Source organism: Girardinichthys multiradiatus, chromosome 10 (genome assembly GCF_021462225.1).
Source record: "Girardinichthys multiradiatus isolate DD_20200921_A chromosome 10, DD_fGirMul_XY1, whole genome shotgun sequence".
In the NCBI taxonomy this organism is placed as follows: Eukaryota; Metazoa; Chordata; class Actinopteri; order Cyprinodontiformes; family Goodeidae; genus Girardinichthys; species Girardinichthys multiradiatus.
The window spans coordinates 19,876,234-19,902,692 of record NC_061803.1 but is presented as its reverse complement, the minus strand read 5'-3'; the positions used below and the strand labels follow the sequence as shown (position 1 = coordinate 19,902,692).

General features: G+C 37.3%; 1 protein-coding gene across 43 annotated transcripts in view; it reads right to left on the bottom strand.

Moving 5' to 3' along the window:
- Positions 1-26,459, bottom strand: part of LOC124874916 (ankyrin-3-like) — a 223,918-nt gene that overhangs the window by 44,014 nt on the left and 153,445 nt on the right. For 13 of the 43 annotated variants that reach the window (XM_047376550.1, XM_047376554.1, XM_047376563.1 and 10 more), the window contains 7 exons: positions 24,725-24,848; positions 18,257-18,359; positions 13,599-13,705; positions 9,640-9,864; positions 3,466-3,620; positions 2,811-3,022; positions 2,467-2,674 (listed from right to left, as the gene is read on the bottom strand). In XM_047376550.1, the coding sequence (XP_047232506.1) occupies positions 2,467-2,674; positions 2,811-3,022; positions 3,466-3,620; positions 9,640-9,864; positions 13,599-13,705; positions 18,257-18,359; positions 24,725-24,848 (1,134 nt within the window). Of the gene's footprint in view, positions 1-2,466; positions 2,675-2,810; positions 3,023-3,465; positions 3,621-9,639; positions 9,865-13,122; positions 13,156-13,598; positions 13,706-16,164; positions 16,210-18,256; positions 18,360-19,620; positions 19,633-24,724; positions 24,849-25,287; positions 25,400-25,657; positions 25,826-26,459 lie in introns of those variants that run through there. The other 30 variants (XM_047376558.1, XM_047376549.1, XM_047376561.1 and 27 more) reach the window with 12 other exon arrangements.

Below are 26,459 nucleotides of genomic sequence, written 5' to 3'. Positions count from 1 at the left end.
GACCTCAGCAGTGCCACAGGCTGATTGCCTCCATGCTACGCCGCATTGAAGCAGTCATTTCTGCCAAAGGATTCCCGACCAAGTATTGAGTGCATAACTGTACATGATTATTTGAAGGTTGACGTTTTTTGTATTAAAAACACTTCTTTTTTTTTTTTGGTCGGATGAAATATGCTAATTTTGTGAGATAGGAATTTTGGGTTTTCATGAGCTGTATGCCAAAATCATCCGTATTAAGACAATAAAAGACCTGAAATATTTCAGTTAGTGTGCAATGAATCTAAAATATATGAATGTTAAATTTTCATCATGACATTATGGAAAATAATGAACTTTATCACAATATGCTAATATTTTGAGAAGGACCTGTATTAGCCCCTTTAAGGTCCAGATTCCATCAAAAACTGGAAATAATTCAACTCAATTTTAGGGTTTAAACAAAACACTCAACATTTTGGTGGAAAACAGGACTATTAATCACCAAACATTGTTTGCTGAGTCTGTCATGACAGTATTTAAAGAAGTTTGGTAAATTCAGCAATTTCTTTGTGATTTTTAGGTCACATCCTTTTACAAGTTCGGTGAAATTCAAAGGAATTTCCATAATTTCAGCTTTTAAAATACTGCTGCTCAGTGGCGTGCACAGACATTTTGGGGGGCAGGTGCTCAAGTGGAAAAAAAGGGCACCTTGTGCGGCACATGGAGTTGTTGGTTGCCTTTGTAGAGTGAGATTTATTACAGGCACAACATGAACATAATTTATATGTATTACTAAGCACCCCCAAAACAAACTGTCCTGTGGGATGTAGGGAAATGACCACCCGGGAAAAAAAAACTCAAAACAAGAATGCTTTTGACAAAATTCTTAAGATTAATAAGGCAACAAAATTATCATAGACTGATTTAAAGTTAGATTACTGATTAACAACCTGAACTTCCTGAGTCAAATTTGAAACTTACGTTATCCTTCATTGTTTTTTCTTTTTACACACTGAGCACAACGTGTTTGTCTTGACTATATCATTCTGTACTTTTATCACAAAATGTCTTCTGTACCAAATAACCGTATGTTGTAGCAAAGCAGGTTACACTGTGAAATTTACCAGTTAGGTCACACTAAATGAGTTACCTTCAGTAACCAGTGACCATTCTACAGTGTAAATCAACTATACCCAGAAAATGAGTTATAAAATCTTTATAGTCAATATGAAACCAACATCAGAGAATATGATCATAAGAAGAATCATCTATACTTCTGCATGTAGCCAGCGTGATATGACTGAAATTATTCTTAGAGAATAAAAATTAATGAGATCACAAGTCCTGAGAACTGATAAGATGTCTGCTATTCAGAAAATAAAATATTCTGATCACATCATCATTTTTACACACACAGAAGTAGAAAATACAACTTAGCCTACATGCCCCACATTTACTGAACTTTATTAAAGGTATTTTAGTAGTGTATGAATTTAAATGTTAACCAGCTCATTTGGCCGTATTTGCAATACAAAAAAAAAACATGAATCAAACAGAAGTCATCATGGACCATAATAGCAAATGTAATACCGACATCTATGAGACAGATTTGAATTTATTTTTTTCTTCTAATTTAATCTAAGAGTTGAATCGTAGACATTCTCCTGGCGCCTGGTGGCAGCCATAGAAGACATAGCGGGTAAAGGTTTGCCATTGATTGGCCTGTTCTGTTTAGATAAAATGGTGGCAGGTGAAGTTTTAACTTTTTCATCTGAAGTTTAGGAAGCAAGTATATTCGTTTTGTTTGTTACCTGGATGGTTAGCCGGCCTGTCGGCAGGGCAGGGCTCTATCTGACGGCGGAGGGGAGGAGAGAAGAGGTAAGCTGGACCAGCGAAGGTCCAACTCTCCGCTCTGCATGCAGCCCGTCTCCGTTGTGTGTTGGTGAAGGGGAGTGGGGGGGGGGAATTTCAAAACGTGGGGCACTGGTATTATAGGCCTTTAAATTCAGAAATGTTACCTTGGGCCCCACACTATACACTGTAAAAATTTAAAAAAAGATTTCAGGAGGGCACTTTATTCTCGAAAAGATAAAAGGGCAGGTGCTCTAGCACCACCTATGTGCACGTCCCTGCTGCCACTATCTTATTTTTAACCTACATACATAATTTTGTTATCATTAAGTTATTTTATTGCTCTTTCACATAACATTGTTTGTTTTGAGAAACAACTCTTAAGAAAATTTTGCCAACATACCAAGTAATACTAAATCTGATCAGGATCAATTTAGGATCAGAGAGACATATTTTTTTAGGTCTGGTATTTCTATGACCCCTGCAATTAGCCTGACCTTAGTTGCAGTATCCCACTAACACATACCTAACTGTAATACTTGCTTTCAATGTTTATTTATGTGATGCTTTTGTTCAGTGGTCCAGTCTTTTTATTTACTTGACAGCTGCAAAGATCTATAAAATACCAACACTCACCTGTAATGCTACAGAGGAGGCGGAGGCAGGGTGTACTGTCTCCTTTGTAACCATTAGAAAGCCCCTCCCCTGAGAGTGGCGGTACCGGGATGGTCATGGTGATGGGCTTGTGGAACTTCCTCCTTCTGGGCTCCACTGTAACAATGGGGCTGAAGGTTGCTCGGTTACCAAGGATTTTCTTTGCAGTGTCCTCAGGAATCGGCTGGGCCTGGCAGAAAAGAGGCAACGATTATTGAGGGATGTGTCATTTGTGAGTATACTCACTTTGCATGACCTTTATATTTTCTTATTATGTTCTAGCATTTTAAACAGAAGGTAATAGACATGTATAGCTTTAAACCCACCTGCAATCCAACTTTGATTTTCTTCGTTAGCGCCCCCTCAGGGAAGGAAGCCTCAACCATTGGGACGCTGCGGCTGCTGAGAGTCCCGCCCTCTGGTCCCATCTGATGGGTTTCCTGTCTGACACGGGACACCACAGCAAAATACTGTGGAAAGTCCTTGGTGATGATGCGGCAGATCCTCTTCCTCTCCAGTTCCTCAGGACTGTCCAATTCTATAGAAAAATTGTTTGTGTTACTGAAATTGGATATCTTCTTGACACTCAATAACAACAACAATTTTGAGTGCCACTGTCTCGGACAGGCATGTAAAAAAAAATAAGTGAAAAAATCTAAAAAATGAAAAATAAATTCTACTGCTTTTATATGTACGTATGGATCTACTGCACTGCACTGCTTTTATCCCACAGCATATTTTGATTGGTTGGAAGGAGGGGCTCGCCCAGGGACCCATTTATACGAGGACTGCCACTGGTCAGACAGCCATCAGATGCTGAAAACTTCATTCTGTTTATTTTATTTCATTAGTCTCACATTTGTGGCTCTGTGATTTACCTTCTATAAAAATTTTTTTTATTATTATTTCTATTTATTTCGCAGGGCAAGATGGACATGTGCTTAGGACATGTGAGTGTAAAATGAGTTGGGTGTGCTTCACCTTCATCCATCCCGTTAAGGAGCTGGTTGAGGTCGCCGGTCTTGCAGTCATACAGATGTTCCTTCCAGGATTCTCCATTCTCACTGCGTAGCAGGATCAACTCTCTCTCCTGCCCCCGCATTGAGGCAAAATGTGGGATCTCCACTATCACAGGCCTGGCAGGGGACATGTCAGGGACATATGGCTGAATAAATAATATTAACTTCTCTCCTATCACTGAAATGAAAAGCAAACACTTAATCAAACCAAAAAATAAACATCGTAATTAACATTTTGAAGAATTTGCAAAAAGCAAAATGGAAAGTAATTTTTTTTCCAAAGTGGTGAAAGAGCTGGTGTCAACACCACTGAGTCATAAGGTTCTGATGATGATAGTGCTGGATAAAAACAGCTCCAACTGTGAACCTGAGGAGTTAATGGGACATTCAGAGCAAATGGAATGCATGAAATAGAATGAGGGGTGATGGAAAAAAGCTGCACAGCCCATAATGACAAAAGGCAAGATGGCAACAAAAAGTAGTATAGTTTCAGAAGAACACAATATGAAAGCTCCTCAGTCAAAGTGATAATTTCTCCTGTTATGTAAACTGATAAGGAAAAATTAAGAAATCACTAATTGCTTTTCAGCCCATCATCCTACGAAGCACCTAGATTCACATACAAATAGAGCAGCAGAAACATGACACATCATTTGGTTTTAAACAATGTGTTAGTAGCCAGTTCATAATCTGTCTTTGGACATTAAATTAACTTAGCATGTAACTATGAGTGTGTTTCAAGCCGAAATCTCAGTTGAAACTGTATGCCACGGCAGCAGATGGAAGTGGGCATACTTAAAAAAATACATTTTCATCACTAAAAAGCAGAACAATCTGGTCCCTCTTCAAAAAGAGACCTTGTGTTTCTAAACGAGATTTAAATCTATAAATAAAAATAAATAAATACAATTCAACGTAGTAATAATTTAGCTCACATAAGCACTTAAAATACTCCTGGCACATCTCACCAGGATTTCTATACACTATTCAAGTTCAAATCTACCACCTTCCCAGACTCAAACTCACAGAGTTCTCAGTTGATCTTTGTCCCATTTCTACAGTATAAACTCATAAGTTCACAATTGATTTATATGGATGGATGTATGTGTAGAATTATTAATAGATGGGTGGACAAACGGATGGACACATACATTTACTGCAGATACAAGAGCAGGTACAAACTACATAGATGGGTAGATGGATGGATGGATGGATACAACATTTAGACTTTGGGGTAGCACACAAAGTCTAGAAACAAAAATAGTTATCCATATTATATGCCCTATTTCCAGACCTGAAAAATACTAAATCCCAGTCTTCCATACTTAGGATGGCACAGCCAAAGAAAGCATGTCTAAGATGCTGGAAGGTGGTCTACTACTTGCATCAGTAGCCTACTTTTGCTTAGTGTTAAAAAAAGCTTCTCTTGTGGGTATTTGCAGAATGTGATTTAACACCTCAGTCCAATGATTGGGAGTCTCCTTAAGTAAAGAGTGCCTACTCATATTCTGCAGAGAGCTCCACTTGAGGAGTAAAATATAAAGATGAAACAAGATTAAACCATAAAAAACTGCACACTGTGTGCACATATTTGTCATGACTCTTAATGTTGGGAACCTTTTTTATACAAATACCAAAAACCCAATTAGTATTTCAGTCTGGAAAGCCATACACAAACTTCTAGAGTTTTTATGGACTTCTATGGATTTTTACTATTGATCTACTTTTGTAAATTACCTGAAAAATTATATGTACAGTTGCAGAAAAAGTAAAATAATGATCTGAAATAGATCCTCTTAATCTCATATATTTAACTGCAACAGATCTCCATTGATTTATGGTTATATGATGATCAGTACATCAATGCCAAATAAAAAAAACAGTGAGAGCCAATTAGATAAATGGAACTAATGACAAGATTCCACTTTCACGGTTTCTCTAGACTCTTGGTCTATAGTTTCCAACATAAACGTACAGTTTTTATCTTAGATTTTCAATAAGCTATGAAAGTGACCCAGTTGCTCTTTTTTCTTTAAGAACATGACTCAAAGCTACTATTTGGACTATCCACTAAGATCTTTCTTTTATCTATTTATGTCTGATATTGTCAGACAGATTATGGAAAGTTCAGGTAGTATTATAGAAATACAAAACTTATAAAGTTTGACATTATTAGAGCACTAACATGTTTTTCTTGTTTTTTCTCTTTTGAGCATTTAAAAATCTGATTTGTTTGCCATGGTAATGACTAATAATCTGATTAATGTGCACTTTATTCTGAAAAATAATAATAATAATTTAAAAAAAAGATGATAGAACAACTGATGCTGATTCGAAAGTAATGGAAGTCATGGAAGGTAGGATGGTGCCGGGTTTTGGGGTACAAGATGTATCATGCCCAACAAAGCGCAGTCCAGCCTCAGCAGCCAATAAAAACCTTATTAAGTGAAGTCAACTGGGAGCTTCTGAAATCAAATAGCTATTAAGCGCCCATCACAGTTTTTGGCACCATAGTAAAGATCTTTAAAAAGCCTTAAAATAAATGTATCTTTTAATTCAGTAGCATAGATTAAAAAAAGTCTTTCTGTTTTTCCAAAATCTCTCCTCAGACAGCTTTTGGCACATTTACTGTTATAATGCTTTGGACCACCCCTTTTTGGTAAGTGGACAGCACTCGGTCTTATAGAACATTTCACAACATTGGTGCATACATAGAGAGAAATCTACGACCATTCGTCTTTGCACAATCTCTACAGATCCTCCACTGGGTCCTCACATATGTTTCTTCTCTTTAGCTCACAGCAGGTTTTCAATGGGATTTAGGTCTTGGATCATTATTGTGCTGAAAATGTTCAGGTTTCTGACTGAGCCCTACAGATCTTTATTTAAAATGTACTTGTATTTCAAAGAGTTCATAATGACATGCACTTGGATTTGGTGACCCAAACATTTTATTTTTAACATTAGTTTACCTCCCTTGCCATTCTCCATTACTGTGCGTGGCAAAAAGATAAACTTAGATCCTTATCTAGCCCTGTTTGTCGCAGTTCCAAACTTTTAAATTATTTAAATAAATAAATATTATTCTGATTGTAGAAACTAAACCAAAAACTAACCAGCCATTTTCCTGTAGCCATTTGTTGACGTGTGAATATTAACACAAATCTGCCCTACTTGATTGAAGGTTTCTCCTGTGTTACCAGTTTTGAAGAGTGGCTAAAGGAAATGAGCTTCTGTCTGTATCAAGTCATACTTATACCCCAGGGAAACAGAAAGTCATTGATGACTCATTAAAAGTTTCTCTTATCAAATTGAAAAGTAAACCACAAATTAAACTAACAGTACAGTTAAAGTAACAGTGGCAAATCTAATTTTGTGAAAATGTTTTTTACCCAGGGATGTTTTCCTCCTCTGAGTAAGTATACTCAGATTAAAGGGTTGAAAGTTTTTAGTGTGATACTTTGTTGCTGCAATAAAATGTGAATTAATTTTAAGGCTTTTTACATATCTTCACCAGGAATGCCATTAAGTGTGGCAAGCACTGTAGAATGAAGTGGCTGCAAAGTAACCACAATGGATTTGAAGCTATGATGTGTAGTTTTAGGAAGAATGTTAGTTGTGAAAACTATTCGCCATGAACTTGTGATGCTGCTGCGACTGTAACAAATATAATTTGCTGTGCTGGACTCATCTTGTAACTAATTTTCTTCCAAAAACTACATGAAAACTATATAAAGGCTACAACCTGATAAACTGAAGTAAACAGAAATGGGCAACATAATCCTTCAGCATGGATCAGCCTCAACATGTTGTTTCCTTGGGGGTAGGTGGGCGGTAGGGGAGGTAGGGGAGGAAGGGGTGAGGGGAGCTACAGTATGTTTGGTTCCTACCCAACAAATCTAGTTCCTCTGGGTCCCAGCTGTAGCACGGGACAAACCAGGCTCTCGCCTTCATTAAGGGCTGGAAGCTTTCTGGGAAGATGGAGCTTACTGTGTCCACAAGATAATGAAAACAACATTTATTCAAAAGACACACTCACAATGTCAGTGGCTTCATTGGGTGAATTTCGCCCCTTCGCCATTTCACAGTTTTGCAATTTTAGTCGTTTAGTACCCGACTTTTCAAGGTACAAAATGGCAATGTGTGTCACCGGAGGTGTTGCACCAACCACCCATCACTTCATAACTTTATTGGGGACGTTTAATACCCACTTTGGCAACTAGTTATTTAAAGGTTTTTTTATTTTATTTTTTTTTCATCTACCCAGGGTTTAATGTAAGGAAATGTGATTAGTTGACTTCAAAAGATTGTTTCTACATGGAGTTAATTCAGATATATTCTGGGTTGATCTGGGTTCATAATTTGTCATATTTCATAAAATTCCGTTTGCCTAAAGAGGAAACAAATAAAATTATGGTTTAACACAAAGATTTAATAAAATCTCTAACTAAATTACATTAAATTTGTGATTTGAGTATTTTTCTGACTACTGTTTTCTATAGTTCATGAAAATAATTAACTACTAAGAAAAATAAATGGGTGCACAATAGTTCAACTCCATGGTTATGAAATGGAAGAAGGAAGGGACAAAATAACGATATAAATCGGCGAAGGGGCAAGTTGACCCGGAGCCGGCCTCTTTCAGTTACTGACAGCAGCATCAATGAGTAATTTACATAAGATATAAGAGCTGTGTGACATTGTGTGAATGATGAATTATGATATATATAAATTCATAAACCACACATTTAGCAGCAATGTTGTTTTTTTTTTTTTTAAATATGCCTGAGCAAAAAAATGCTTTATGCATTTAAGGCCATCCATCACCTCGCTCCTTCATATCTGTCTTACCTCCTCCATATTAATATTCCCTCCCAGTCTCTAAGATCAGCCTCCTCCATCAACCCCATGGTGCCTCCTGCTCGTCTGATCACCATGGGATTCAGGGCCTTTAGCAGATCTGCCCCCCGCTTCCGGAACACCCTTTTCAAATCCCGACTAAAAAGTCATCTGTTCAAACAAGCATTTTTACCCTGATCAAGCACCATGGTCCTTTTATTTTTGTCTTCTGATTTCTTTTTATTCTTTTTTTTTTGCTTTTATTGCTTTTTACTTTGCAGGGTGACCTTGAGTGCCCTGATAGGGATCTTAAATAAAATGTATTATATTATTATTATTATTATATAAATTAATATAAACAGTTGAAAACACATGTTTACATACAATGTGTAACAAGTCACAAACTTTGTTTTTAATTGTCTAACAATAAATTAGACTAAATTTCTCCCATTAAAGGCCAGTTGAGATTACTAAAAACATTTATTTTTGGGAAATGTCAGAGTAATGAGGTCATTGCCCATTTTGAAGACCCACTTCTGTCTAAGCCTTAACTTCTTGCCTGATGTCTTGAGATGTTGCTTCAGTATTTCCACATAATCATGATGGCACCTATTTTGTGAAGTGCACTAGTCCCTCCTACAACAAACAGCTGCCACAACATGATACTGCCACCCCTGTACTTCACAGCTGGGATGGTGTTCTCAGGCTTCCAGGCTTCCTACTTAAAAAAAAAATATTAACAATTGTCATTATGGCCAAATACTTCAACTTTAGTTTCATCAGACCTCAGAACGCATTTTGTCCCTGATTTCATTTGCAAACTCTAATCTTTTCTTGTTACATTTGTAGTAATGGTTTCTTCTTCGCTGAGTGGTCTTTCAGTCAATGTCTGCACTGGACTCAATTCCCTGTAGATAATGACAATCTCTTAAAAGCTTCAGGCAGCAAATCACAAAGACTTTTTGCTTTTGTTTTATGGTTGATACACACATGGACATTTGTAAACAAATTGAATAAAATAAAATTGCTCATTAGTAGCTGTTCTGGACCATTAAGCTTCTTTAGAACTAATGGCTTTATTTTTGAACATAAAGTTTGAGAATCCTTATTCAAATGAAACTGGATACATTTTCCACCAAATGCATATGCACACATTCACACTTCAAAATATCTTCTCAGATAGCTGAAAATGGTGATGCAACAAGCAGAAGAAAGGAGAAATTTCCAAAGAAAATGATTTTGTATTCAGCAGTGGAAAGATCAGATTTATATTTAAAAATAAAAAGTGCAGCCCTACCCTAAGAACTGAGCCCCCGCCGGTCCGACCTCCACCAGTCTGCTCGCCAGGCCTTCCCCTTCCACCATCGGAGGAGGGGAGGCCAGTTTGTGCTTCTTGACCAGACGACAAGTGATCCTGGTGGGTGCAGTGCACTTTCTTGGCGGGATGATGATGCGCATGCCGTTATGGCGACTTCCCCTCATGGAACCGCCTCTGGCATCAACCATAAAGCTGACCAGGAACCTGGAGTAGGGAGTAAAAAGAAGGAGAAAATAGGAGAGTAGGAAAAGACAGAAATAGGAGAAGCAGGACAGGAAAGAAGAAACATACTGTTTTAAGTGCGGTGCTAAGAAAAGAAGAAGCTTTAGTTAAGGTGAGGTCGTGTCCCATGCTGCGATCTTATAAAACACTGACCGTAATTGTGAGAAAAACTGTAAAGAGAACAAAAAGGTGAGTGGGGTTCTATGTTGGCTGGAAATTATGTAAGAAAAGGACAACATTGTCTGAAATGTTAAATTCACACTTAATGGCCATTTTATTAAAAACAGTCTTAGTTGCTTTTCAACAGAGCGTATCAACAACTCAGTGCATTCAGGCATCTAGCATCTCGTTGAAGACAACTTGTTTAGAATTGGAAAAAAGGGGAACTCTTAGACTCTGAACATGGAATGGTGTAGGTGCCAATCCAAGTATTTTAGAGACTTTTGATCTACTTGGATTTTCATGGACAACCATATTTCTGGTTTACAGAAAAAGGGGAAAATAAGAATTCCACCTCTGAAGGCACAACACCTCGAAACTTGAAGAAGATGGACTACAGCAGCAGAGGACCAAATCAGGCTCCACTCCTGTCAACTAAGAATAAGAAACTGAGGCTAAAATTCCCAGAGGCTCATCAAAATAGGACACAAAGAGATTGAAAAAACATTTATCTGGTCCAGTAAGTCTTGATCTCAGGTCTGACTTTCAGATAGTACAGACAGAATTTCATGTAAGGGTAAAAGCTTGGATCCATCCTGCCTTCTATCAACAGTTACAGCTGGTGGTGGTGGTATATAGACATCTTTTGGCAGACTTTGGACCACTATTTACTGCACTCCAGTGGCCTCTACAGACACCAGATTTCAGTCCAATTGTGCACCTTTGGGATGTGGTGGAATGGAAGATTCTCATCATGGAGGTGAAGCAGACAAATCTGCAGCAACTGCATGATATTATTATATTTATGTGGATCAGAATCTTGTTGAATGCCACAAAGAATTATGGCAGTTGTGAAGTAAAAAGGGGGTCCAAACCTGCACTAGCAACATGTTACTAATAAAGTGGCCAGTAAGTTTATCTGTAAATCATATTAGTTATTTTATTTAAGATGCCAACACAGGAGCCTCTGATGTTTTTTGTGTTTTTCCCACATCCGGAAATTACTTATTTCTGCCCCTAACTCACAAAAAAATAGTTTACACTCACACAGACCCAAACCATGCAACATGGTATCTGAAATGTCATGTTAGTTTGGACTCTATGTTGTTACTCGTAAAACACAGAATAAATTGCTCTTTTACATTAGAGATGCACAAATCAATGGACCAGAGATCCAAATTGACCAATTTTCCTTAATTGGCTCTGATCAGCAGGTCAAATACAGTAAATATTCAGTATATGCATCTAAATTAAGAAGTCCCACCATTTTCATTTATGCATTTATACATGCATAAACTAACATCATGGACTTTGCGCACTGTAAAAAAATACATAAAATATCAGATAAAAGTTAGGGACATATTGCCCAAATGCATAAAGAGGGATAATCTTAATTCGTCAAAAACTGGAACTGGTAAGTCAGACCTCAAAGGAAACCAGAAATCGGTATTGGCCAGGGAAAGCAGGATTGGTGAATCTCTACTTTATATCCAAAAAAATAAAGATCACTCACAGATATGCCTATATATTTTGAGCAGAAGTTGCTGCACAACTACAATGGAAAACAACATACGCTATATTGCCAAAAGCACTTGTCTGTCTAATTTTACATGTACATGTAACTTCGATGACATCCTATTCTTAATCTGTAAGGTCCAATTTGTTGATAGACCCACTGTCCAAAAGTTGCTACTGCCAAGAATAGCAACTTTAACTATTAATTAAACATCTTCCACAAGGTTTAAAAGTGTGAAGAAAACCAGAATTGAAGTCTCCACTCTAATTCATCCCAAAGGTATTCAAGAAGGTTGAGGTCAGGACGAGGGGCAGTCAGGTTTCTCCTCTCCAAGCTTTGTACACCTGGAGCCATATGAGTGACTGTAACACTGGAATTCATTGATTTGGTGGTGTGACCCACTGCTTTTGGCAATATAGTATATTTCTATTCTAAGCTCTTATGTAAAGTAAATAAGAATAAAAGTACATGTATATATGGAGTTTATAAAATCTCAGATGGACAGCAACACATGAGATACTACACCTCAGAAATATAAATTTTCACACACCCTAATTGAAATGTAAGTAGCCAGGAACTTAATTGCACTTGGTTTGATTAAATGATCAAAGGAAGTGTGATCACCTCTATAACAGTAGCAGTTTTAGAAGTTTGCTAGTCTTGAGAAAAATTCTTGATGAGTGGAAAATATTTAAGATAGTTCCCAATATTCTCAGGAAAATCCTTTCCAGCAAATTCACCTCGAAGTTAGACAGATTGCGAATAACAAAATCTCAGACTCTATGGGTCTCAGTTAGCATGAGAAAAGGTCAGGTTTACAAAACAACAATTAAAAAAAGAATATAACAAGTATGGCTCCTTCATGAAGGGTTGTCAGAATAAAGCAACTGGTCTCTGAAAATAAATGTGCCAGCACAACTTAGGTTTTCAAAGTTGCATCTGAATGAAGCACAAGTCAGAATAGAGATGCTTGGCCTTAAGGCAAAGAATCAGGTTGGGAGCAAACCAAACAAAGCATCATAAACACCTCATCACCTCACCAACGGACAAGCACAGTGGTGGTAAGGTTGGTGGTAAGGAGACTGTTTTGCATGCCGCAGGGTCAGGGAACCTTCCAGTCATTGAGTTGACTATAAACTCCTCTGTATACCACTATGTTCTTACAGCCAAATGTGGCTCTACAAACCAATTAATCATCATTGTCTTCCTTTTTCCACACTTCTACTGCCCGTCAGCCTAGTTTCTGTGAAATAAAACGGTGAGACGGTGTAATACATCCTGTTGCAACATGTTGTCCATCTGAATGTTCTTACTTTTCTTGATAAAACATCAGTTCTTAGATACTTACTGTTTAGAAAGATAACACATCAGCCTCATTTTTAACATATAGTCACTCGGATCAGTTAGAAAATCAAAACAAACAGGCAAAAACTCAACTAATAAACAACCCTTCTTTGTGTCAAGTGTGTAAAATCAGTTTATGAGTGAGGAGAGCAAACACAGATGTTATGAGTGAACTGAGAGGGGAAGGTGTGACAGAAGGTAACCAATCACAGTCAAATCACCTGCTGTCGTACTGCGGGAGCGGAGAGGAAAAACTGCAGGATGGACGAAAAAGTAACGCAAGGAGGAACAGATCAACAACACAGCTTTGTCACTGCAAGAAAATCTTTTAAAAAATCTTTAAAAAAAATCTGTTTAATGGTTGCTTTAGATCCTAACCACAAAGAGAGTGAAATCAATCCCCTTTAAGGGTGGATTATTCAGTGGATGCAGAAAATTTCCCAAAAACACTTTTTAGCTGCAGCTATGTCATGGCTGCAGTACAGACAGGCTAACGGCTGAAAGGAGAGATAATTATTAAGAAATTAGGAAGACAACCACTACAAAACAGGCAGGCAGAGACAAACGGCTACCTTATTGCTTCTTCTACAAGCTTTTTACTGTTTTCTTCATCTTCATGGTTAGACGGAGATAACAGACATTTGCTCCCTTCTTTCATCTCCTGTCTTTACCCATTCATCCTTTCAAACATGCTTACCCAGAGTGGACCGGTGAGGAGACGAGGTTGACATTATCCAGCGGGTCTGCAGTCCAGCTATACCTTCTCAGAGAGTCGTTGTCAGCGTCCTTCATTGTCAACAGATGCTGTGAAGCAGAAAACAAGGTACTAAGGCATTGTTCTGTGTGAGCAAAGGTGTGAGACATTTCCTTTTGTATCAAAGAGAGATGGACGAGGGCATCATTGGTGTGGCAAGTGTCACAAGTGTAACAGACGGAAATTATTGCAACCTGTCAGATTGGATGAGGACTGTCTGTGAACATCAAATTTGCCACAGATTCTCAAGTGGTTTTAAATCTGGACTCTTCAGTACCCTGTATGTTTGGGGTTGTTGACCTGCTGGAAGCTGAACTAATACTTGCCTGGGGTGTCAGTTTAGGGGGACAGTCATGTGTTGGTGGGTTTGGAGTTGTCCCCTATTCTTTCCATTTTCTGATGATGGATTAAAAAGTGCTCTACAAAAAAGCTTGCAATATTGTTTTATAACCTTTTTATAACCTTAATCTATTTTAAACTTCTCCAACACTTTCTCCCTGCTGTGTTCTATGGTCTTCATGATGCTGTTTGTTCTCTGATGTTCTCTTACAAACTTCTCAAGCCATCACAGAACAGCTGGGTTATACTGAGGTTAAATTACACATATAGCGGTCTTCCACCAAAGGAACTCTCATTCTTTAAACGGTTCGGTTCGCGTGCCTTCGAACTTTAGTGCTTTGTTGAGCACCGACACCCATTTCCACTAGTTCTGCAAACCAAGCATGAGTCATCAACGGTGGGTGTTACACAACGCGGGGCGAAAGCCTGGTAGCGACAGAGCGGAGCTGAGCTAAGTGCAGTATTCCATCTAAGGCAAAATGAGAGCACCCATAAACTACAATTAATACGGAAAAGGAGACGGTGACTCCACCAAGAATAATGGTATGTACAATGTTTTCATTTGCATATGTTTAGCACCCGCGAATGTAACAGAAACGAGTAGTTATAAAATGAGTGTTTAGTGTGTTTTTACAAACATAAATAATGTTTATTAGGTACATTCTCCCTCTTTGCCGCCGTACTTGTTGCTTCTATTGTCTGCGGCTTCGACCCAACACGGGTGACTTTACAGTTCGTGCAGAAGGACCAAGTAGTCTGTGATGCCCAAGTTGAACCAGAGTTTGCGCTTTGGAACCTCTTTTTGTTGGTGGAAACAGGTGTCACCAGTTTGAAATCACGTTCCGGAACCGGAATGGGCTCTGACAGTGCAGTAACAGTAACAGAGCTCAATTTACTAATTAGAGGACATTTGTGGTAAAATTTCAAAACGTAGATCTTTTTTTCCAATTCACAATTATGCTCCACTTTGCACTGCTTTAAAATATACAATCCAGATAAAATACATTAAAGATTAAAGCTGTAACATGACAAAATCTCCAAAATTATGAATATTTTTTGCAAGGCACTGTGAGCACATTTTTTGAATTGTCTCAATGTTCAATTGCACTTATTGTTATACTTTTCCTGTAATATGACTGTCTCTGTCTATGCACAAGATTCCAGTTACAAAACGTTTGGGGTTAAACAGAAAGGGGATAGCAAGTGAATGATAAACAAAATTGAAAAAAGCAAAATTACTACTTAATGGATAAAAAAGACAAAAGGTTTTTAATGGAAGACAATACAATGCTTCAATTGTAAATGATAATTCTGGTTTTTAATGTGTAATGTAAACAATTAACAATGTTTCAATTTTGATATGATGCTCATTGTAAAACATTTTCTTTATAATTAATTCCGATGAGGCAGGGACAAGGCATTCAATCTCCAGCAGCTTGGTTCCTTTTTGACAATTCAAATTAATTTAAAGACAAATAGAGAAATCCTCCTATAAAACCTCCTCTTATCTTAAGATATATTTTATTTGTTGTTTTAATTTAAGTTGAATGCTTTAATTATTAGTTATTGTTGCTGTGTTTGTAACTTTTTTGTTGTTATTTTATGTTTCTCTCTTGTAAATGAGACCTTGGATCTCAATAAGACTACCTGTACAAATAAAGATTTTAATTAAAAAAAAAAGCCAAGCTGGGAGTGAGAACAATGAAACACAACAGAAGAAGGTAATCATACAATCTTGAGGAAAGGTTGTTTTGACCAAAACATATTTTCGAAACAGTTTATGTTCAAATTCCGCACTATTTCAGACCCAAAATAATAGTAGTGCTTCGGATGGACAAATTTGGTGAGGATAGATGTATTGTATTTGCAGCCAAAACTCATCATAATGTCAGTATTGTTGTGAAACTGTATTTTCCCAGAGAACATTGACTTAGATAAAAAAATGATGTGTTTAGAGGCCACAATTTTACCTCACAGCACTCTTCATGTGTTCTTCAGTTTTCCTTTGTAAATATAAACGCCAAGATAACTACAGTTTTATTTGCCTCTCAGAACATGAACGCTCTCCTCAGATTTCAGTTAACATGTAACATCTATATAATGGAGCAGTGTACAAATAAGGAGATGTACATGAATATTCTGTGACATGCATGAATACACAGACGTCTACCTTATTGTGATGCTCGACGATGAAAGATCGTTCCTTACAGAGCATCTGGGGCAGCGTGAGGGAAAACAACATGCTGTTATACAGGTACACAGATACGGCAAACCATATGGAATTACTCTGGACCTTCTTCAAACACAACGACATGTTTGCTGTTACACTGCCTCAGATAGAAAAGATAACTGACAATATGGACTCTGGGCAGAAGGGTGTTTAATTTACCAAATCATTTATTTACCATAATCTTTTAAAATGGTCTTCAAAAGTGTTTTCTGAGACTGCCTGAAAGTTTTCCTTTGGAGTTTGGCTGCCTGTCAACTAATTTTCTGCCCATTTTTGCAGGTTTAGCCACTCAGTTATTAAGGCCCCTAAACTGGGGATAGTATTGTTTTTAACAGAATATTTTGTTACCAGCATGCTGTTACAAATACAGTCATATTCATTAAATTAGAATATTAGTAAAACGTTAATTTATTTCAGTAACTCACTAATTGAACCACATCATATAGATTAACTACACAGAGTGATGTTTTAAAGCCTTTATTTTTGTTAATTATGGTGGTTTTCTGCCTACAGCTAACTAAAACACAATATGTAAGATTAGAATAGTACATCAGACCAATAACAAATAGTACAGATATGTGGGGGGCTTAATGAAAAGTATGTTTAATACGGGTTTACAGGAGGTTTTATCAAATGGTATGTTTAATCTGACAAACCAACCTCATTGGCATGCATATTGAATTTATTAAATACAATTTGTTCAAATTTTGTTAGCTGAATTTATAAAAAATACCAAACAGTCTAAAACTGGAAAAAAAAAAAAGATTATCTAAAGGATGATGCATCTCTGACCAAGTTTTATTTTAGTGCCTCTACAGGAACAGGATATTACAGGACTCCTCACATCTCGCCATATGCATAAACTTTCCGAACTGCTGTCATCAGGCATCAAGTCTTTGAAGTTTGCACTGCAAGTATAACCAGTTTATTTTTCTTTTTATCCATTTGGATTTTCAATTATCTATATATTCAATTACTTTTATATTGCTCTTACATGTTACACATATCTGAGAAATGCTGTCTTATTGTGTGGAATACAGATGAAATAAATTTAAAATTATGTTAAACAAACCAATTTATTTTGATCTTTTTGACCCTTTTTCAGGTCTTCGGTGGACTTTTTTTCTATTGAATTAGGAGTAATAACACAGAGATTAATCAGAAATCGGCATTGACTGAAATCTGCTTCTATTCAGCTTAAGATGTGGGAAGCTATCGAAAAGAAAATTGTATTTTCTATGACATGTCCATAAGTCAGCCGTTCAGGTTGAGAAATACTTTTAGCAGAGAACATGTATATATTTAAAAGCTGGTTAAGAAGGTTGTTTTGTATGTTTTTATATTATAGTTCTTTAAAAGAAATGTGAATAAGCTAAAATCAATACAGGGTAATAGCTAGTTAAAGCTTTACAAAACCTATATTTGGAATCAGCCACAAAATTCTGATCGGTGCGTCTCTACTTCAGAAGGTTTTCTAGACATGAACATTTTTATTTTGTCCTCACATTGTCTTGCATCATTTTAAGCACACATTACATAATATGCAGTCTTGCTCAGATAACTGGAGTGACACCAAATGTAACCCCCCCCAAAGAAAAATCAAGACCACTTTCAAAGATTATAAAAATGCTGAGTAGGGCTGGTTGAAAACTATTGCACAGTACTGTATGTCATCATTTTCAAGTGTAAATGTGGAAGATGTGTTGGTTTTCTGACATTAAACCAGAAGTTTCTAGACAATAGTTATTCCCTCTGTAAAAAGAAAGTAGGCCATCACAGTAATCTCTCCAAGATAGAAGGCTTAAGAACTAATGTCATGCCCCCTTTCAGGTGAAATATAACAGGATTTGGTCCTCTTTGTGTCACAGCATGCCCTCAGGTGGAAGCGGATTGGTGAATTGCCTTTCTTTTGGCTCAGCACCAAGCCAGCCCAGCACATTTGGAGACAGAAGTGTGTCAGTACTGAGGTGAACGACCAGGAGATTACTGAGTCAGTTCGAAACGAGTGATACACAAAGAATAGATTACATACCGGGTCCTTGGTGGGAGCCAGGATCTCCTCGATCATCATGCTGTCCCGCGTGAAAGAGCTCCGGTTCAACGTATTGGACCTATCAGAACTGAAGGAACGGAGGCTTGGTGTGGTTGGGGCAGGATTCACGGATTACCAAGACAACAGTCACAGTGATGAAGGGAACGGGAGGAGGAGAAGTTGGCGAGGGGTGGAGGGTAAAGGGATATGGAAGTAAACAAAAAAAAACCATTAAATGCATGCAACTTCCAGGAACCTGACTGTCCACAAACAAAAACTGAAAATTTAAATGGAGGACACAAAGAAAATGTATTAATTTGTTTGCACAAACAGTAAACTCACTATTAGCTAATATTGATACTACATAGTAAACGCTGGGTTTAGTTTTAGATTTGTAATTGCCATCATGAAAAAAACTTAGCTAAATCCTAAATATATTGCCTGTCTGTCACATTTTCCTGCAGCTTCCTTACGTTTTTGTAAGAGAGTGCTGTAGGTCGTGACGCTGTGATTGTGCTGTGTGATAGAACTTTATGAGGCAAACAAATAGCATTCCTGAGCGGTGACGTGTTTGTCTTCCACATCCCAGAAGCAATTACACTAATTGGTAAATAAAGAGGGGAAAACCACAAAGACGGAGGAAATCATCTGAGTAAGACTATAGAAAACTGCACGAGGATCATCTTTGAGTCAAGGTAGAGCAGTGAGTGTGAACTGTTCTCTGAACTTTCAAACCTTTATTGCAGTCATGTAATGTGTTTGTATGTTAGATATTCAGAACATGTTTTTAAGATATCTGCTGAACATTGTAGTCAAAGTTTTGTTGTTAAGCAAATATTTGCAACAATGTTGCACTTATCCTCATAAAATACAAATGGTATTGCTAATGACTTAGTAGCAGAATGCATGTATGTTTTTTCACTGATCTGCTTATTATTAGCCATTATCCCCAGAGTGTATAAGCTAAATCTGGAGAAAGGTTGTATCAGTTCAAGTCCCTGGAAGCACAATAAAGAAAATCTCCACAACAAACTAAAATGATGCTCCAACTGTGTGCAAACCTCACAGGGACCCAGGCAAGTACAAGAACTGCAGTCAAACACAAAAGCAAACAAAAAATGCTGACAGAAGAAGCTGAAAGTAAGAAATTAGACAACAGACCACATAACTACGTCTAACAATGTTAAAACACTGAACAACAACTCAGAAATCATTGGATTAGAGATGAAATGTGCAGGAGAACTTCAATATTTCAGAACAGGTGGTCATTATACTGACAGAGACTGGGGTCTGGGAGAGGGGAAAGGTTGACGAAGGGTGGTGGTGGAGGGAAAGGGAGGGCCTTGTCATGCTGTGAGCCTTACCTGGCTTTGGTACTAACAATAAGAACGGACATGAGGAGAGAATAAAACATCATGAAGAAAACTGAGGAATGAAAGAAGAGATGCAAAGAGAAGCAGGAGCAGTGATGCAGAGAGATGTTGACTTAACATAGGAGAAATGGCTCAGTTTATTACTCAATTACAAATAATGATTTAATTTCGAAGTGTAACACTACAGTTGGTATAGACATGTAAGTTGCAGTTCTCAGGGAAGTTAGATATTTGAGCTACAAAAACATCAAACATATAGACTGGAAAAGTGGGTAGGACTCCCTAATACCAAGCTAAATTGGTTATTCTTGCTGTTATTTGCAAATTACAAATCAGAGCAAACAAAGACCACATGTGGAGTTTCTCACGGTTCATTTCTTGGCCCAATATTTAAATGCTTACAGTATTTCAACATTTTGTACTATATGCTGATGACACAAGTTCTGTGTGACAACAGTCCCATAAGCTGCTGTTACACTGTTTCCAATCTTGCCACTTATTTTGGCATATCTAAAATGCATTTTACATGGGTCTAAAGATAAAGAAATGAGGCACAATTTGAGAACAAATATCTTAAGTTTATTTATTATCTGTAATGCATTCCCATTACATAAATTGCTTGTGTATTTGGCATAAAGGGTGTAAAATCTGCAGTGTGATGCAGTATAAGGACAGACTAAGTTACTTTGAGTAAGGTGTTATTATGTTTTTCTTCCTTTTCTTTATTTAATGATGGACTAACTATTTTGGGCTGAACGTTGAAGGCTTTATGCACAGTGCATATGCAACAAGAAGGCCAGAGAACAATTAACTGGATTACTTAGAAAGTGCGAAGCCACTGCAACCCTTCGGTAACTTAAGTTAAGTGAATCATCATGTGGGCACAGTTCCTGCACAGCATAGCAGGAGATCAAGTAGAGTCATTTATAGGTCATGACCTACTTCATGTTGTTAGACAGGTTCTATTTATGTGGATGCTTGATTTTACAGGTCTGACAGTAATTAGGCCTAGGTGTGGCTAGTAAAATTAAACTCAGCTTTTCAAAATATGTGGTTAATCACAGGTAATTCATCTTTTAAACCATGATTCATGATTGGTTCTTTTTATTATTTATGTGCTATGCTTAAAATATCATGTAAATCTTTAGAGTAATTTTTCCTACAGTGTACTTTTTTTCAAATTAAAATGCTTTAATTTGAATGATGCAACAGTATTTCAAAACAGCCATTTCTTTTCCTGTAAATGCATAGTTAAAAGATTCCAAACAATACAATAAAGTTACCCAGTTTTGAAATGATGTTTTTGTCTTGCAGCTTTAATAGCATGATATATTACACATGTTTGGATGTTGGTCAAAGTTGTTTAACTCATTTACCGTTTGTAATGATTATCTAATAAAATTGCCATAGCTGGATGACAAAGTCTGCTAAACTAGTTGTAAACTGGATTGATTAAACACACTCAAACATTGTGCGCTTGAGGCTTTCTAAATTGAACGTGTTTCTAATTTCCTGTGGCTTGCTGTTCGTTTATGTCACTCCTCAGATATTTAATAACCCCTCCCTCTGCACCATGTTTCACAATTGTCAATGTTTTCAAAAGAGAATAAAGTTCAACAGAACGAACTGTGACCCCTGAATGTGGTTGCAAAAGGTTTCTGCTGCTGTGATTTCTCAAAAGGTTTGATGAAAAAACTGCTTTCAGATCAGGATTTTCTTTCTGCTTAAGAGTTTGTCTACATCCAAAGCTTTTGTCTAAATAATCATCCAGAAATAACTTTGTTTAAAAGAAGTTAAAATCACATACAAACTAGATTTTAGAGAGTTCCACCCAACTTAAACCATGATTATTTGCAAAATGTTGCAACAAATAATCAAGGACAAGTATAATATAGCCGTAAAAATATGAAAGCCAATATTTTCCACAGACACTGTCTTTAGAAAGCGTACAGCAGAAGAGCAGCAGTCAGTTTTTGTATTTGCACAAGGACTTCTTTCCAGTGAAGTCACAAACCTACATGCATAAATTTATTAAAAATACATTCTGCAACTAACTGATCAGTGCTGAATACATCTGCTCTTGTCTTTTGAGTCCCTTTAAAACCCAGTCATTGTCTCATAGTAGGAGTGTAGTGGGAGTTAAGTGATTGCAGTGTAGCCTCCTGCCTCTTTCTGCTTCTTTCCTTTTTATCTGGACTAACTCCAGCATTATCCAGCAGTTTCAACAGTGTTTGCCATAGACATGCTGGTCCTTGATTGTCAAACAGGTTATTGCATATGCAAATGTTTGCAATTCTCTTCTAAGCTATAGGGTTGTTACTGCTAAATAAATAGTTACAACCACTCAGATAATCCGAGAAGGATATATAAAAAAATGTATTTATTTTTTATTTTTACCAATTTCCCTTTTTTAAGATATTTTTTGGCACTAGTGGCCTTTATTTATTTTTTTATTTTTTTTGACAGTAGGCAGACAGGAAAGAGGGGTAGAGAGAGGGGGAGACATTCAGCAAATGTCACTGGGTCCGGGACTCGAACCCAGGACGGCCGCTTTGAGGACTGTAGCCTCCGTATATGGTCGCACGCTTAACCCCTACACTATCAGCGCCGTGCCCACCAATTTCCCTTTTTACTGTGCTATGGCTCACAATAGTTCTTTTTTATGCATACAATTGAAAAATATGTCAAAAAAGCATGGATAAAAAGAGAGCATTAGGCAGCTAAGAATTTGCAGAAGAGTGATGACATTTTGTTAGGAAAGCTTAACTTGGGCATCAGTGCATAACAAAATGCCCGCTCGAGACAAAACGTAGTGTCAGCAAATTCTGCTGAATAAGAGTTCACAATTTGTAGATTCAGTATAGATATGGTGATTAATAAAGTGAGGAGGAGGTCATGATAAATGTCACTTGATTGCAGTACCTTTGACACTTAACACACCGACACCACTGCCAAGGATTTAAAAGTGAAAATGCTAGCAGCATTTAGATAAGACAAAATGTTTGCTCCAATTCTTACCGGCAACATTAGGCATCAGCCTCCTATTTCACAATATTGTCACCAGAATACTATTTTAGAGAGCAACTAAGTAATTGTGCAAGTCTCACTTTTTTCCACATAAACGGTCCGTTTTATTCACGAGAGTTGAACTGCTTTACAGTAATGTATACATTATTTTAAGGACACTTTTTGTCATGCCACTCAAACTCTGTCCATCTACAGTTAGTTTTTCTCACATCAACATGTTTTGGTTGTCCCAAAAAAAACCTCCAAGCTATGCACCATGTGTGTTGGATGGAAGGGTCTGTGTTTATATGATTGGATTTATCTGATTATACACACTGCTTAAAATAATTAAAGGAACACTTTGAAATCACATTAGATCTCAATTGAAAAAAGTCTTGCTGGATATTAATACTGATTGGAATTGATAGTGGGTTAGGAACCAAAGGATACCACATAATTTGATGAAAATTATCCACTCACAGTCGCTGTAAAAATTTAAACAGAAAAACTATTGTGGCAGGCTAGTTCAATTTCTGAAATGTCATTGCAGCAACTCAAAATGGTACTCAGTAGTTTGTATGGCCCCCACATGCTTGAACGCAAGCCTGACAGATGACGGATGGTGTCTTGGGGAATCTTTGCAAAGATCCTGACCAGGGCATCACTGAGCAACTGGTCTGAGTAGCAACCTGGTAGTGTCAGACGGGCCTCAACTTAATTTATCAACTATTTTATTCTCCAGGAACTGCCTGCATATTCTTGCCACATGAGGCCAAGCATTATCATGCACCAAGAGAAACCCAAGTTTAATTGACTTAATATGATACTCTGATTAAAAAGTGTTCCTGTCATTTTTTAAGCAGTGTATTTTTTGTATATAAATTGGATCTGTATGCCTTGTGATGAGTTTTCTGGGAATTGGTGCTATATAAATAAACTTAATTGAACAGAATTAAAAATTTAAGTAATCAGCATCTGTAGTCAAATGTTTCCTCCTAACTTTGGCCCATTTGCCTGAGAAAAAATGCTTCTGCAGTGCATTATTGGTAAAATGATAAAAACGTTTTTCTTCCCTGATGAACTCCAAACTTAGAAACAGCTTCTTCACTTCATTGGTCTGACTGTTTACTCCCTGCTTAAGGTATCAAGTATAATGTCATAATAGGTTTTGTGTCCTTAATCCTTTAGGTGTAGATTGTTTACCTAAAAGATTCCAATTCTTTCATAAACCTGGGATGAAAGTTTCCAACAGATAAATATTTCCTGCACATATGATTTTTGTAGCAAAAGTGCAACATCTTTTGTTGAAAAGGTCATTTTTTGTCAACAAAACAATCAACCCTGCAAGCACTGTGAGAAATTTCCAGACTGCGCCCTTGCGGGTGCTTTTTAATCGTGCATATATAGTTGCTCCCTCCAGGATCAATTTTAAATGTACGTAAGTGTACTGTCTGCATGGTTGAATTGAATTGACCTATTTTTATCAGTGCCATGAGATGACATTTGTTGTGAATTGGTGTATTAAAAAATAAACTGAACTGAATTTAATTGTTTGAGTTGCCATGACTCAAAAAAGCTATTTTTGTTTCTTAAATAAGTTATCCATTCTAAAAAGCAATCAAAAGGCCCATTGTGATTTATTTATGTTTAGTGCATCCAAGATTTTCAGATTTTCTAGTTCTAAAATATGATGATATAGGCACTTGAAGCCTAAATTCTTTGTGGCAGTGGCTGAATGTCTTTTTTCCCTACAGCATAAGTTTCTGTTTCTTGAGAAATCTTGCAGACTTCAGCAACAAACTCGTGATTTTTGCACAAGAAAAGCAAAACCTCTGTTGTGCAGCCAGTCAAAACAACCATGAAGATTACCTGCAAGTCAGACATTTCAGTTCGCATATGCATACAGGATGCCTCCATTAGCTAAGATAACCAGATGTTATATCCCATAAAAAAATATGTTTTTAAGGAAAATATTATTACATTTGTTCAACCTCTGGCACTCTTCTTGTAAAAAAAGAGCACAGAAGCAAACAAAGTTAGTATTAGTCACATCAATGGCTTTTTGAAGAGCTGTTACATTAAACCTTACCTCTGCGACCGTGCGCCAACGCTGAAGCCCATGTAGCCCTCCTGTGGGAGTGAGTCGTCCCCTAGTTCCCGCAAGTCATGAGGGGCCAGATATTTGTCTGTATCCCCCGTCATTGCATCATCACCTTGCAGATGGAACACACAGAGGGCAGAAATTAGATTTTTGGAAAAAAAAGACTTAAAAACAGTTCACATACCCTCCATCCCTAAGGGCAAAAGTAAGTTATTCTCATGGTTTTCTGTTTTATCTTTTTTTTTCATTCATGCAGAAACATAAGTTTATTTGGACATGTCAATCAATTCATCCTCTGCCGAGAGCCTGTATTCCATTTAATTTTGGTCTAACATCCCACTCAGACAAAAGTCATCATTATAGAGCATTTTGACACTTTTTGAAATCCAAAAAAGGTAAAACAAGTCAAAGAATTTTACATTTAGAAACCTTTTCTTGTCACCAAAACCAACAAACTAAATCTGAATATGAAAGCAATCTTAACTTAGCTTTGCATCAACACATTAAACACATCACAGATGCAAAAAAGAAGTTTAGGAGTTAGAACATACATTAAAGGTGTAACAGGTGAATAGTTAGCAGCATATCCTCCGAGGTACAGTACACCTAAAACTACTGATGAAACGCAGACTGCATAGAGGAGGCAAGTGCATGCAAGCGGAGAGACGGAAAGAAAGAAAAAGAAAGCATTCCAGCAACAACAAAGCAACAGAGATGCCCCCCCCCCCAATCTTTCTGTGTCCCATTACACCCCCACTGTGGCTCCAACACCCTTCCCCCTCAAAAAAAAACTCCCCCCCAACAACACACAAGATACTTCACAGACCCCCATCTGGCCACATTCCAACCCATTCTCCTGGATTCGCTCCGCATTCAGTTCGAACAAGAGCAAATTCCCCTCTGCACAGAACTCAAACTCACCTCCTGCCTTAAAGCAATTCATTCAGCCACAAGTCCTCTCAGAGGCTTTCCCTTCGGACTAACTCTTCCTCAACTTGTAAACTCGCTTGCTCCAGGCATTAACTGTCTATCTCTGTTTTAGCCCGGCACTCACGCAAGCAGTTCGTCTTTCTCCCGCCTACCAACTCCACTCCTGGATTATCCAGACTTTGTGTGTGTGTGTGTGTGTGTGTTTGTGTGTGTGAGTTTCCGAGCACAAAACTACAGCTTCCTGTAGGACAGAAATAGTAGGGGGCTTTGTAATTCACACAGTCATCCAACATCTAAACACTTTTTACAGTTTTTAGTCTACCTTGAAAAGTATTCACACCTCTTGAACCTTTTTACATTTTGTCACATTACAACCATAAACGTCAATTGTAGTGTACTAGAATTTTATGTGATAGAGCAACAAAAAGTTGTAAATAATTGTAAACTAGATGAAAAACTATAGTTTTCAACATCTTTTCCAAAATAAAAGGAAAAGGATGATCTTAAAGGGGCTAAAGAAGGGGCCAAGATACCCATTGTAACTCTGGAGGAACTGCAGATATGTACAACTCAGGTGGGAGAATTTGTCGTCATGACTATTAGTTATGCAAATCATAAATATGGCCTCAGTGGAAAAGTAGCAAAAAGAGAGCCATTGATGAAAGGAGTACAATTTAGCACAAGGCATGTAGGAGACACATCCACCATGTGTAAGAAGGTGATCTGGTTAGGTTTGGCCAAATCAAACCTTTTCACCTGTATGCAAAACTATGAATGGAGTAAAACTAACACC